Here is a 14,724-nt window from a genome sequence, read left to right as displayed (position 1 = left end):
CATAGCTCTTCGGGATTGGTCCATTTCGTTCCGGGTACCGCATGACATCAGGCGGTACCCGGAACTAAATGGAAGACTCAAATGGGCAGTGACGTATCTCCAACGAGGCGTTTTGGGGAGGTATTTTCTGTGTTAGAGTTTTACTCGCTACAGGGTGTACTTTGAGGGTTTTGACTCTGCACACCGTTTACATGCATAAAAACCTTCATAACACACAAGGGGACGGGTAATAACCGGAAAAGCATGACATGGGAGCTTGAAGTGCTTTGACAAAAAATCCGGCCCGGCTAAAATAACTGGATGGCCTACCTGCCTGTCAGCCTTCCATCTGTGCACAAACTTATCTCGTGCCCTCATTGGTCATGTGCACGTTCGTGTGTGTTGGAGGAGGGGCTCTGTAAGGAAGTGGCAGATATTTTTCCGGCTGTGTATTTTCAAATTCTAGCGCACTCGAGCTGGTTTCTCCAAAATTACCTACCCCACCTTTAAATAGATTAAAGTGGACCTATCATGCTATATTTAAATGATATATTGTAGGGCCATACCTATATAAGGTATATTTATACGTTTCTGTTTTCAAAATACCAAACAGATCATGCATTTTAGCCATGCCTCATTTCGCTCTATGTGCTGTTTGCTGTCTACGGGTCTGATTCTGCTGACCACGCCCCCCTGCAGGAGAGGGTAGGTGCTCTGATCAGCTGCTGGGCTGTCAGAAGAGGGGGAGAAAAAGAGATCTCCGTCCTCCATGTTTTATTATATAGAATCGTTATTCATTTGTTTTAAAGCTCAATAAATAACAAAGAAGACCTTTGACCGGCACTTTTCTAATTTTGTTCGGAAGATTTAAACTTTAACGGACATCTTGACCGGCGAAAGAAACTGAAACTGAAACTCTGCCGCACGGTCCCCTCGTTCCTTGGATGAGGCGGAGAGGTGGGTGTTTGTCATCTGCTGGTGGACTAACCAGAGAGAATTACAGTGCTTGCCTCGACGGGGAGGGATTGCATTGAATTAAAGCAGCGGGAGCAAACGCTTGCCTCGGGAGGGAGAAAAAAAGCCACAGCGGAGAATAAACAGAAGGGTAAACATGGTAACTATGGGCGGGAAGTCTTCTTCGCTGCTTTTGTGGCAGACTACAGCGCCACTTACAGGCCTGGCATATGTACTACAGCGTCTCCAGCGCTTTCGAGCGGCAATGGCCGGCCGTGGCCCAACCCCACATTCCCCTGATAGGTGGAGAGTTGGCCCAATAGAGTGGCGAAGTCACGCCCATCTACTTCCGCCCCATGGGACCTTATTTCGGAAAAATAATGTATTGAAGTCAATGGAGAGAGAAAACTTATCTTTCGATCCCGTTTGAATTGTGCCATGAATTACACATATGATGTTTGTCAATCTTAAAAAATCATTTCCATGTCAAAAAAGTCACAGTTTGTTGTAAAACTGTTGAAATATAAGACTATGAAAAATACGCAACTAGAAAGACTACAAATCCCAGAGTCGCGTAAGTGATGTCACAATTGTTGTCCTCCACTAAGAGATAGCTAAGATCAGCGCCATATAGATAGAATCTATCTATATGGCGCTGGCTAAGATAAGATAACTTTAACAAGATGCCTGTGTGCTTAGTACCAGGTTGTTCATACCAGCAATGGGTCTTGCTCGTTCTTTCGCTTCCCGCCTGATGAAAGGACTAGGAGTGTCTGGATCAAGCTAGCTAGTAGCTAGCACGTTAGTTAGCATTACAGCCTTGTCATTTGTATTAGCCTTAACATGAAGTAACATTAAGTAACCCAAAATGTTAAACAGTAAGAGTAGTAGTCATATTTCGTGAACCCTTTGAAGAGTACTGTCACACCGGTGTGATCATTCTATAATACACAATTTAAGCCCGGGGGAGAAATGCTAACGCGAACGCTAGCGATCTTCTCTACTTCATGCTATCTGCACAAATGGTTGACATTAAACATTAAAAAGACCAGGCAGTTCAGAGAGAATCAAAGGAAGGCAGGCAGGCAGCTTTGCATGACTTTCTTCAGGACGTGTTTCATTGTGGTGATAGTGAGGGTAGTCAATCGTTTTGTTGACAAGACAGTAGTGATGGCCATCTTGGTGACGTGTGTTGTTCTGTGAGACCAGAGATGTAGTTCATTGAGCATTTCACACAAACAAATGTGTTACTTCACAGTTTTACGACACATTTTTTTTTTTTTGACTTGCAAAATTATCTTTTAAATTGACAAACATCATATGTGTAATTCGTGGCACAATTCAAACGGGATCAAAAGATAATCTTTCTCTCTCCATTGACTTCAATACATACTTTTTCTGAAATAACGGACCGTCTACACAGCAGCGTTAAAAAAATCTTGAAACGCTTCTGCCCATTCACTTTGAATGGGGTCACGTCACTTTCCCTCACTTTTAGCCGAACTGCATTGTGGGCAGGCGAGCGGAGATTTTCAGGATTTTCAGGATTCAAAGTTGAACAATGTTCAACTTTTGAGGCTGAGGTGGAAGCGTCAGCCAATCAAATCCTGTGTACGCAAATCTGACAGTTCAAGCTCTAGCCAATCAAACGGCGTGTATGCTGGGAGAGACATACCGCAGGTCATTTCCTCATATTCCAAAAAATGGAGGAGAAATTAGCGGTAGGGAATCACCCGGTGCTTTATGACCAGTCCCTATTTACCTACCGGGATATAAACCGGAGGAGCCAGGCATGGAGGGAGGTGGCAGAGACAGTGGTATGTTTTCGCCTGTTTGGGGAGTTTATATCCAGTTTACTTCAAACTTTTTTGCTTCGTATGTCGCGGGCGGGAGATTCATGTGATTGGTTGTTCGCAAAAAATCCCCAAGCTTCAGATACGCCCACCTCCAAGATTTTTTTAACGCTGCTGTGTAGACGGTCCGTAAGGTCCCATGGAGGTCCACCGGAAGGGGAGGGACTTCGCCACTCTATAGCCGTAGCGCCACTTCTGTGACGACATAGAAGTGTTCAAATCTGGATCAGTCTGTATCCGTTGCAGCCCCTTTTTTAGAGATTTGGGTATGGAGGAAAATAGAGAGGGTTGTGTTTTCTGACACTTGGTGAGTTCCCTGGAACACCGGGGACACATATTCATGTATAAAAGACGTACAAAAGTGCATTTTGCATGATAGGTCCCCTTTAAACTGCATGTGTAACCGGAAATGATGTGCGTAACGTAACAAGCAGCCATATTTGATTGTGTTAATGGAGTGGAGACACACGTTGAATACTTTTTTAAAATTATTATTTCAAGCAATGTTTTTGTGCCAGCCATCAGAAGAGCCGAGTTGGAGACCTGGACATCTCTTCAACTGGTAATGTCTGCTCTCTACTACAGAGTATTAGATGTATCTTTTGATTCGCAATGCAGTGTTAATAGTGCTGGCCGTTTTACTGAAGACATTGCCACTTTTACACAGGGATTAACATCTAGTCATAAAACCTTGTTTTTGATTGGCTTTTATGATGAGTGTTGGTTGTTATGTTGGCCGCATTTGGCAAATCCAGCCATGACACAATGTATTAATATCTCGATCATATCAGTCAGATAATCAAAACTCACAGAGTCTGTGTCTATTGCTCTGCCATAGTAGGTATAATAGTGCTCCTGTCCTCGTTCCGTTGGTTACAAATTAGATTTTGACCAAAAAATTAATAAAAACTACAAACACACAGGATTTGTTGTCCAAACAAAAATGTTCCGAACTGTGCTCTCTTAAAGTTTGCACCTGGCTAGAAATAGTTACTATGTATTCCCAATACGAATGGACAGAAACCGTTGGGTTACTCTCTTGACATATATAACATCTCTGTTGGGTTTGCGCATGAGCAGATCATGGTTGTAAGCAGAATGGCTCAGTTTTTACATCCATAATAGTAACACTTAAACTTTTACTGGTGAAAACATTTCTCATGATCGTTTTATCAACAGTATCATCATTGTTAGGTGAAAGGAGAAAGAAGATTTTGATCTAGGAACGAAGAAACAACAGAAGGCAGCAGAGGCGTGGTCAGCACCGCCATATTCCCACAATGCTTAGCGCAGGTAGACAGATAGTGCTAAATGTATCATCTACATTGATCTATCAGGTCTAACGTTATTTTGGGAGTGAGTCTTTGTTGTTTTAATGCCAGGCGGTTTAACTTGAATGTTTATTTAAAAAATGGCACATTTTTATACTGAACCGTAAGTGAGAGTATTAACGCTGGGAATAGGGTCCGGTGCTCACTCTGTAAAGCTTCAGTACACTCTTGTTTCTCTTCAGAGCGCATAAATCTTTCGCCTTTTACTAAAGATTTCCGTGGAGAGGAACATTAAGAGTTTCAACTAATTTTTTGATGCCCTGCGTATGTGGGGCTTCCTAACTTTGTGAAATATAAACCGAAATTCTTGTCCTCTCAGAGAGAGATTCATACGACCCGTTGAAGTCCCAGGGAATTTACATTTAAGGAAATTGAACGCAACACAAGTCTTCATACATCTGTCATTAGCATATACTTAGCGACTCCACAAAATGTCATATATATCTTCAGTATCGGTTGTATGTGTTTGCATTCACTCTTACACTTTTTACCGAAACATAAAATTACTCCGATGCGTTTTGCCGTATGCGTTCCCATGGAGCTGGGGCCTAAGTTTAATTCTTTACTGTTTTTTCTCAACAGAGGCGTCTTCAGGGGCACCATATTCCCACAATGCATCGCGCCCGTTTCTGCAACAGACCAAACTTGTTACATTGTATCTCTTATCCACAGTGTTTCTGTGCAAGTATGAGAGCTCTTCTTTCACATACAGTTTTGTATTTGTGAATGTTGATTGAATCATTAAACACTAGCTTTTAAGTCTTACTTTTAAATGTGAAGCCTAAGTGAGGATCATAAGGCGGAGATATAAGTGGGTCACTCCAGCTCACAGAAGATAGTACACTCTTGTTTCTCTTCAGAGCGCATAAATCTTTCGCCTTTTACTAAAGATTTCCGTGGAGAGGAACAATAAGAGTTTCAAACAATTTTTTGATGCCCTGCGTATGTGGGGCTTCCTGATACTGTGAAAAATCAAACTCTGCGCAAACCTCCCATCATTTGGATTACTTTAGTATCAATTCAATCATTCGTGCATCATTTCTTGCCATTTCCTGTTGTTAATACCTGCACGATTGTACTGCATTTCCTTCACAATTTTTAATCGTATTATTAAAACAAAAGAGCAGATGATCTTTCATTAAATACCTACATTCATCAATATGTATACTATGACAAACAGTTCATGACAAACGTTTTTCTGTTCCCTCCCAGTCCCATGGTGGGATCTGTTGAGTCTGTATATATATGTTGTAAGTTCCCATCAGCAAAAACACGTCGGTTTGCTATCCTGGCTCCAAAATGGTGGAATGAGCTCCCCATTGACATCAGGACAGTAGAAAGCTTACACATATTCCGGCGCAGACTGAAAACGTATCTCTTTCGACTCCACTTCGAGCGATACAATTACTAACAAAGCACTTGTATACTAATAAAGGACTGGCTTATCTAAAGCCAGTTGAGTATCACTTGAAATGTGATGGCTCTATGAAACCTGATGTACTTATATGATTCTGTTTTCTTCAAGTTTGTATCTTCTTGGTCGAATGCACTTATTGTAAGTCGCTTTGGATAAAAGCGTCAGCTAAATGCAATGTAATGTAATGTAATAAAGTAGAACAGTCTAAGAAGTATTTAGGTAATGAATAAGTTGCTTTACGTCTCTGTGACCACATGAGGGCGCACCCATCAAGGTAAACCCAAACTAAAATAATATATTATTGTCAAGCTACAGTTCTGAACACATTATCAGCTTCTCTGGTTTTACTATTTATAGGTATGTTTGAGTACAATTATTTTTTAAATGTTATTCTACTTTTCTCTATTCTACTGACAACATTTCTCTGTGTTGGAATTCAACAGACACTGAATGGAAAGCTGTATGTGCGTTTGGAATTAATAAAAGGCTTGCAGTTGCAATAAGAATCTGTGTAAATGTTACCAGTCAAGTCATAGATATGATCAGACAATAATAATTATCATTAAAATATTTATTAGACAGATACATTAATACATAGCAAAATATTTGATTCATATATTATACCTAATCAAGCCATGTGATTGGTTCATTAGCAGTAATGTTAAAGGTGATTTTTATAACAGTATTATTGATTTATTGCTTATGCTAGGATGTCCAAGTTCTCCTAGTAACTTCAATGAGCAGGTTCTCACTTAACCCTCCTATTGTCTTCGTTTCCCCCCCCTTACTTTGGTGTTCGCGGTCAAATTTGACCGGTCCTGTTTAAACTGCTATTACATTAACACAAAAAACATTAATCATCACCAAATTTTATTTAACACCCTTTCAAACTGTAAATATTGTATCAGACTACTGGTATACATGAAAAACTGCAGTAAATATACAAAGAACAGACACTGAACATGTATTGCGTGTGCCAGGTGTGATCCATGTGGGGGGATGGGCACATAAGAGCGGGACGTGCGTGCGTGTGTGTGTGTGTGTGTGTGTGTGTGTGTGTGTGTGTGTGTGTGTGTGTGTGTGTGTGTGTGTGTGTGTGTGTGTGTGTGTGTGTGTGTGTGTGTGTGTGTGTGTGTGTGTGTGTGTGTGTGTGTGTGTGTGTGTGTGTGTGTGTGTGTGTGTGTGTTTATCTGATCCGGATGGTTACTAATTCCTTTTCTTTATGGCGGTCACTTTTGACCGGGAACACCATGGTGTTACAAAGTTGACTAAATCATCCAAAATTCTATGAAAGTGGTGATCAGCAATTGTATATGTTCTAATGTCTACTGTGAAGGATATCATAAAGCCTTAATGCAATCAAATGTAAAACAAAAAAGTTATGATTGATGAAAGTAGTAAATCGGTCAGATTTGACCCGAAGACATGGTTTCCACAAAAGGCCCATACATCACCTGAGTGTGTCTTACCAATTTATCAATGTACTATTCATTAATCTCCTATGCTTCATTTTGTATCAAAGGCACAAATACATCACATATCTGCTGCATAAAAAGAGCCATTATAGAAACGATCAGAAGCATCGTCCTAATGCTGTCCAAGCTGTGCTGATGTTTAAAGTGTTACAGGCTCTTTCGTTGCATGTTGTGTTCTTATGTCACAGTGATCTCCTCCAGCAGATCAGCAGGGAAGTAGCCCAGCTTGCGTCCAGTGCTGACTTTCAAGTAGCCGCCTTTCTCGTCTCCTTTTTTCACCACAATCTGAAACACAAAGTGACAGCAGTTAAACTAAACATCTCAGCATCAGTTTCAATGTGACGCATCCTCACAAAGGATTTCACACATTCCGTTTTTACAGTATCTGATCAGAGAGATAATGCATGTTGTTTAAAGGGGACCTATCATGCAAAATGCACTTTTGTACGTCTTTTATACATGAATATGTGTCCCCGGTGTTCCAGGGAGGGAACTCACCAAGTGTCAGAAAACACAACCCTCTCTATTTTCCTCCATACCCAAATCTCTAAAAAAGGGGCTGCAACGGATCTGATAAAAACTGATCCAGATTTGAACACTGTCCTGACGTCAGGACAGTGGCGCTACGGCTATTGGGCCAACTCCACCAATCAGGAGGAGACAGCCACGCCCATTGCCGTTCGAAAGCGCTGGAGACGCTGTAGTACATATGCCAGGCCAGTAGATGGTGCTGTTCTCACAGAATCAACCCTTGCAAAAACAGAGCTAGAAATAGAGTAGCGAAGTCCCTCCCCTTCCGGTTGAGCCCCATGGGACCTTATTTCGGAAAAGTTATGCATTGAAGTCAATGGAGAGAGAAAGATTATCTTTCGATCCCGTTTGAATTGTGCCACGAATTACACATATGATGTTTGTCAATTTAAAAGATAATTTTGCAAGTAAAAAAAAAAAAAATGTGTCGTAAAACTGTGAAGTAACACATTTGTTTGTGTGAAACGCTAAATGAACTACATCTCTGGTCAACCACACACGTCACCAAGATGGCCGTCACTACTGTCTTGTCAACAAACGATTGACTATCACCACAATGAAACACGTCCTGAAGAATGTCATGCAAAGCTGCCTGCCTGCCTTCCTTTGATTCTCTCTGAACTGCCTGGTCGTTTTAATGTTTAATGTCAACCATTTGTGCAGATAGCATGAAGTAGAAAAGATCGCCGATGCTAACGTTAGCGTTAGCATTTCTCCCCCGGAATTAAATGGTGTATTATAGAATGATCACACCGGTGACAGTACTATTCAAAGGGTTCACGAAATATGACTACTACTCTTACTGTTTAACATTTTGGGTTACTTAATGTTACTTCATGTTAAGGCTAATAAAAATGACAAGGCTGTAATGCTAACTAACGTGCTATCTACTAGCTAGGTAGCTAACTTGATCAAGCCACTCCTGGTCGTTTCATCAGACGGGAAGCAAAAGAACGAGCAAGACCCATTGCTGGTATAATAACAACCTGGTACTAAGCACACAGGCATCTTGTTAAAGTTATCTTATCTTAGCCAGCGCCATATAGATAGATTATATCTATATTGCGCTGATCTTAGGTATCTGAATGGTGGAGGTAAACAATTGTGACATCACTTACGCGACTCTGGGATTTGTAGTCTTTCTAGTTACGTATTTTTCATAGTCTTATATTTCAACAGTTTTACGACAAACTGTGACTTTTTTGACATGGAAATGATTTTTTAAGATTGACAAACATCATATGTGTAATTCATGGCACAATTCAAACGGGATCGAAAGATAAGTTTTCTCTCCCCATTGACTTCAATGCATAATTTTTCCGAAATAAGGTCCCATACCCCGGAAGTAAGTGGGAGGGACTTCGCCACTCTATTGTCAAATTGAGCAAAATGAGGCATGGCTAAAATGCATGATCTGTTTGGTATTTTGAAAAAAAAAGTATAAATATGCCTTATATAGGTATGGTCCTACACTATATTATTCAAATATAGCATGATAGGTCCACTTTAACTAACACACAGATTTAAAGGTCAGCTATTATGCAAATTCAACTTTTTCATGTCTTTTATACATAAATATATAAAGAGATTCGGCAGTCATTTGCATTTAAAGCTACAGACCCAGAATCAGCTAAAGCAGCATGCTACAATGATCCATTTGGTGTTTCGAGCCAAAACACTTTAGAGACATGTTTTGTATATATCTGAGACCTATAATATATTGTTGAAAAAGAGTAGGGGACCTTTACATGCAGTTACCTGATCTTTCTTCAATGTGATTTGTCCCATCTCTCTGTTCCCTACGAAGGAGCGCAACACCTTGAAGACTCTCTCTGATGCGCGCACCTTTATGAGGTAGTTGGTGGGGAAGTAGCCCGACTTCTCCCCCATCTTTCCCTGAAAATAGAGCAAGAAGAAGAGTTCATCCAACAAGTACGAAACAAGGGTGAAACTGGTTTGCCACAAACTGAAAGGGCACATTTAAAGAACCGAGCTAAATAAAGTGAAATAATGATGAAGGTAAACTCACCCTCCACCACTCTTCATTGGAGTCATCCAGCACTGTGATCCGATCCCCAGGGCTAATACATAAACACACACAACACATATATTTAATCTACATTATTATTAAAACAGTGTAGTTTGGTGAAAATTATAATTAATAAAGAAGATACAAATTGCAATTTAATCTCATGTTGGGAATAATTTGCATGTTTTAAACATACTGGAAGTCGAGGTCGTCTTTCTCGATGGCCTTGAAGCGGTAGAGAGCCAGGAAGAAGTGAGTCTGGCTGAACGTACCCTTGCTCTGTGGGCGAAACACATCGAGTCATACAGGTGGGGGAACAGGCACACACGTTTAGCTGTTTGAGAGTATAGATCGAAACATTTGAGTTGATATTTTTTCCCACCTTGTCTTCTGCTTTGTGTTCTCCTTTCTCCTTCTTATCATCAGGCTTCCCTGCAGTGATTGGACATCAGTCATCAACAAAGCCAGATGATGCAGGATTTGAATAGTTACCATGTTATTCTCTATTTCAGGTATGAGTCAAGTGTCAACTCATAGAGTCCTGTTGTGAACCCAGAAATGTTGAGTACACGCAGTTTTATGATACATCATGTATACAATTATACAAACTGCACATAGAAACTGCAGATGCTAATTTGTATATGTAGGGAAATTTGCACAATTAGCAACATGTGCATTTATTAGCATGAATTACCATATGGGACAATAGTTTAAAAAATGGCTAGGCTGATTTGGACAATTTTGGAGTGCATGGTTTGGGGGGTGATTGAGGATGCTGACGTTTTCAGGATCAAAAATTGAAGTTTTTAACCAGAAAATGTCCATATTTGTTCTCTCTGTGGGCTGATTTGTATGCATTTTGGGTCCATTTTGAAGATTTAGGGGACCCTGGATCATTTGGATTGGACAGATTGGCCGTTTATTTGAAAAATATTTGTCCACAGTAGAGATAATCCCAACACTACTCATTGTAGTCAAAATCATCCCGCAGAAAGAACAAATATGGCCACTTACTGGTTAAAATCCTGAGAATGCCAGAACAGTAATGGATTCAGCATCCTCAAAAACTACCAAAATCACTCCAAGTCATTTTTTTAATTGTTGTTTACACAGGCCATAATGCCATTTATTTGAATTAACGCAATTTATGCTCATTGTGCAAATTTCCCAGCAAGTTAGCATCCGGCACTTTAAATGTTCTGGGGACCCGTACTATACATTTCAAACATATAACTTTGGTATAACAAACATTTCCAGGTTCACTAAGCTGGCCACCAGAATATATAAAAATGTGATTTTTGAATGCGTATTTTTCTGCACCAAAAAAAGGAAATCCATGTTGGATATATAAATATGCACACATTGTTGGCAAAGTACTGCAGAGACCATCTAATGGTACTAATAGTTGATTTGTACCTTCTCCTCCCTCCTCATTCTCTTTGGGCTGTTGGTTCTCCTCTTCCTCTTCCTCCATCATCATCATCATCTAGAGGAAAAATCTTGTAAATCAGGACAGTAGCCTACCCATATATCAAAAGGTATTTGTTTTAACGCTGTTATGTCTGAAAATAGTTCTGAAAGGTTTTGCAGTTTTATTAAAGATGAATTGAACACTCACATTTTTTTTGTCATTTTCATTCTTTTTGCGTTCCTTATTTGCCATAATGACACCGACCCGCAGGGTGTCAAAGACCGGGTCGTTCCTGTTTGGGTTGTCTGGTCACAGACAGCAAATATTCAATAATTAGATATTTCAACAGTTAACAGGTTAAGACATATTGTGAGTGCACTCACTTGGATCTGGGATGTCACTGGTGTACAGCGGGGAGCTGTAGGCCCTCCTGAAGCCAGGAGGCTGCAGAAGACAAACACACACCACCATTTCACTGAGTCCAACCCCTCTAGTCATGAATACCAGGGGGAAGTCAGAGAGAAGGACGCTTTACTCACAATTTTGCCAAAGCACTTCTGGAACTCGACATAAGACTGGCATGAGTGGTGGATGTTGGTCTTGCAGTTTTTACACCTCAGAGCAAACTTGTTGTTCACTAGAAAAATAAACATTGTGTCAGTCAGACATCACATTTGGGCATATTAAACATCACAAGTATGAGAAATTGAACGTTGATGTTTGTATGTATGTTTTTTCTACATCATTTCTAATACATACAGACTATCATGCGGGCACAGACGTCACAGAACTTGGGTTTTTTGCAGTAGTGGTCCTTGAACTTGTGGGGTTTGTCGTTGATCCGGACGACAGGAGGAGGAGGTTCTGGCTCCTTCTCTTCAACCTCCACCTCCTCGTCATAAATGAAGTAGACCTGGACACACAAGAGAACATCTCAGTAATTCAAAAAGATAAACACCAGGGCAATGTTTCAATACTTCCAGGGAAGTATTAATAAGAATGAGGAAATCATTTGATCAGAAAGGGACAGTGATTAGGTGTCAAATTTGTACGAAAGATTTGTAGACAACTTGTGATGCTCTTGTGTCACTTTTTACAATTGATGTCCATGTTTGGTACATTCATGTTGCATATTTTGAATTATGTAGAGTGTTTGGTTGTATGCTATAGAAATTGTTGATTTGAAAAAAAGGATGTACCGATCAAAACAAATGATCCGGCCAGAGTCAGTATTTTTGCCATGTACATTATCTTTTGGCAGAAATGACACGGCAAAAGTCATACTGCTTGAAGACATTTTAAAATTGCTTTGAAAAAATCCAGATTAAAATTCAGTTTATGGCCAACATTCAATAAACACAGGTATCGATCGCATGGGTCAAAAAAGGGAATTAATGAAGAATACAATCAATACAATAAAAAAAGATAATATTAAAATATGAACAAGAAACATATATTTACAAACGAAGAAAATATACCATACAAATATTAAAAATAAATACTTTAACAAGATGTCTAATATATTAGTTAAAAATGTAAGATCTGCACAGTTTCTAATTGACGCTGCACTGCGTTCCTGTCGCAGCTGTTGCTATTTTAAACCAGCCGGGGAATGGCACTGCTAACAGTGAGGGGGGGGGGCTCATGTCACTCACTGTGTCTCCGTCCTCTCTCACAAAGTTGTCAGGAGCGGGAGGGTTGTCATGGATATCCAAAGAGTTTTTGTCCTCCTCCCTGATACACACACACACACACACACACACACACACACACACACACACACACACACACACACACACACACACACACACACACACACACACACACACACACACACACACACACACACACACACACACATTCTTAATTATTTTTATTTATTATCGGAGTTTCCTATTAATAACTTAAAATGACCACAAAGTACTATGATTGTTACATATCAGTCAAATGGAGGCCTGTGGGTAAAGTGAAGGCAGGCTATGTTTGGCAAAGCATTACGTTGTATTGCAGATGTCATTGAACTGATTTCAGGAAAAATACTCACTGGTCCATGATGTTTGGTTGATAATGTCAGTACTTCCCCACCTAGAAAGACACAATTATAAACCAAATAATGTCAAGAGCTTTGCGGATAAATAATATAATAATTATTGCATTTTTGAAGCAGCACAGTTGAAAAAAAGTGTAGAGTAGATTGCGTACTTTATTGAATAACTAAACTTCTGTATCGTACCACTTTATCTAGTATCAAGTATCTTTACTCATGTCAACATTTATATGGCTCTATGTTTTGTAAAATAACAGAAGCTATGAGCAAATGTTTAAATGTTCATAGAGCCAACTATATTAAATAAGTCACAGATTATATCTAGATTTCATATTTTGAATGGCTTTTGGTTCTGTATTTTGTCTTATTTTATAAATTTGTAGTAGAAAATGATTTCTAAAAAATATACACAGCAGAATTACAAGTGGTGCTTGTAATGTTGAAATGATATTAACACACACAGAAACATACAGCCACAAAACACACTTACATCCAGGGTGTTTTTCACAGACCCACATACTGTAGGCTACATGTTCGCTTGTCAGCTTGACCCAAACTATTCTAGGGTTGTGAAATTCAATCTCATCACAGCTAAATCTGGGTGCGAGTCAGGAAAGGAAGTTCAAACTCTTGGAAGTATGACAGTAATAAAAATCAAACTTTATCAATAGTGAAAACATTCAGAATTTAGTAGATCGTCAGCTATTATTTAAAGCTAAATTTCGCTGCCTCTGGAATCAAATAAATCAAATTACCTGCTTTTTTCATCAAAACACGTTTTTTTTTAATAGAAAAGCTCAAACATTAAACTTCAAACTGGAACATACCTCTTTTGAAAATTCAGGAAGCTCAGAGAAAAAAAGACAACATCCAGTGTGGGTAAATCTCACTGGGAGTCCTTCGGTCCTTCACCTGCTGACGAAGACTGGAGCGCATATGATCACAGACTCTAAAAACCAGCCGCCTCACTTCTGGCCCTCAGGATTCTGCGTCAACACTTGGGCCCTTTCTTTATTCCCTCTTTAACCTCCTTAGGTGTTTTCCCAAGTGATTTTCAGGCTGGGTTGTGATTCATAGTGCTTGTGAACTTATCTATAGTTTTGTGTGTGTGTGTTTCTATGTTTGTGTGTGTGCTAAACTGAGCACTCGTGTGTCAAGCTGAATGTTTGCAACAGCTGGGAACTTCAGAGTGAGCCCCGATGACGAGGGGAAATCAGATACCTTCTCTCCCTCTGTCTTCATGCTGCTCACTGTCCCTGTACTTCATCCTTTGGAGACCCAGAACAATGCACTAACCTGTGTGTCGCCTTGTATTTTAAGTATTTATTCCTGTGATGTAAGATATTTAATTAGGTCACATTGACAATTATGTGGTTTTAAGTGGAGGTATCAAAACACTTTTCTTTTATGAGCATGAACATGTGCCACAAATAATGTGTTTAAAACTAATAATTTAAATGATATTGAAGGTAAGAGAAGATTAACCAGGGGTCTTGCGTTAAATAAGCTGTTGGCCCATGCAGTTGCAGGTTTTAGATATCTCTTGGACTCATTGAGCCCTAAGAAATATCTAAAAAATAAGACTCAAATATTCGTAATGCATTGCATTGCTGCATGGAAGCCTTTGGAAATGAATGATACTTTTCAATTAAAGAAGTGCATCATTTTCAATTAAATATTCCTGTTATAAAAGGTGG

The 14,724-nt window shown here is 39.6% G+C and overlaps 1 protein-coding gene and 2 non-coding genes across 3 annotated transcripts; 2 read left to right on the top strand and 1 right to left on the bottom strand.

Moving 5' to 3' along the window:
- Nucleotides 1-4,279: 4,279 nt before the first annotated feature.
- Nucleotides 4,280-4,393, top strand: LOC117494559. The gene has a single exon (XR_004557089.1). It is a non-coding gene; the product is annotated as a U5 spliceosomal RNA (small nuclear RNA).
- A 564-nt stretch (nt 4,394-4,957) lies between these two features.
- Nucleotides 4,958-5,071, top strand: LOC117494552. The gene has a single exon (XR_004557083.1). It is a non-coding gene; the product is annotated as a U5 spliceosomal RNA (small nuclear RNA).
- A 1,890-nt stretch (nt 5,072-6,961) lies between these two features.
- Nucleotides 6,962-14,058, bottom strand: stac3 (SH3 and cysteine rich domain 3). The gene is made up of 13 exons (XM_034145320.1): nt 13,855-14,058; nt 13,025-13,065; nt 12,636-12,714; nt 11,740-11,893; nt 11,520-11,617; nt 11,364-11,424; nt 11,188-11,285; nt 10,986-11,055; nt 9,952-10,001; nt 9,766-9,848; nt 9,570-9,621; nt 9,299-9,436; nt 6,962-7,294 (listed from the first exon to the last, which is right to left on the bottom strand). Exons 2-13 carry the CDS (start codon nt 13,030-13,032, stop codon nt 7,187-7,189), a joined length of 999 nt encoding a protein of 332 aa, XP_034001211.1. The 5' UTR covers nt 13,033-13,065; nt 13,855-14,058; the 3' UTR covers nt 6,962-7,186.
- Nucleotides 14,059-14,724: the final 666 nt, after the last annotated feature.

This window comes from Trematomus bernacchii, unplaced genomic scaffold (assembly GCF_902827165.1).
Source record: "Trematomus bernacchii unplaced genomic scaffold, fTreBer1.1, whole genome shotgun sequence".
Classification (NCBI taxonomy): Eukaryota; Metazoa; Chordata; class Actinopteri; order Perciformes; family Nototheniidae; genus Trematomus; species Trematomus bernacchii.
Note: the sequence above shows the minus strand (reverse complement) of the source record. Positions and strands in the feature narration are given on the sequence as shown.

What these genes read in the sequence shown, in the direction of transcription:
- stac3 (XM_034145320.1), bottom strand. An exon ending in GAATGAGGAGGGAGGAGAAG is followed by an intron (nt 10,002 to 10,985) that starts GTACAAATCAAC and finishes CAATCACTGCAG; the next exon opens with GGAAGCCTGATGATAAGAAG. An exon ending in CCAATGAAGAGTGGTGGAGG is followed by an intron (nt 9,437 to 9,569) that starts GTGAGTTTACCT and finishes CTCTATTTTCAG; the next exon opens with GGAAAGATGGGGGAGAAGTC.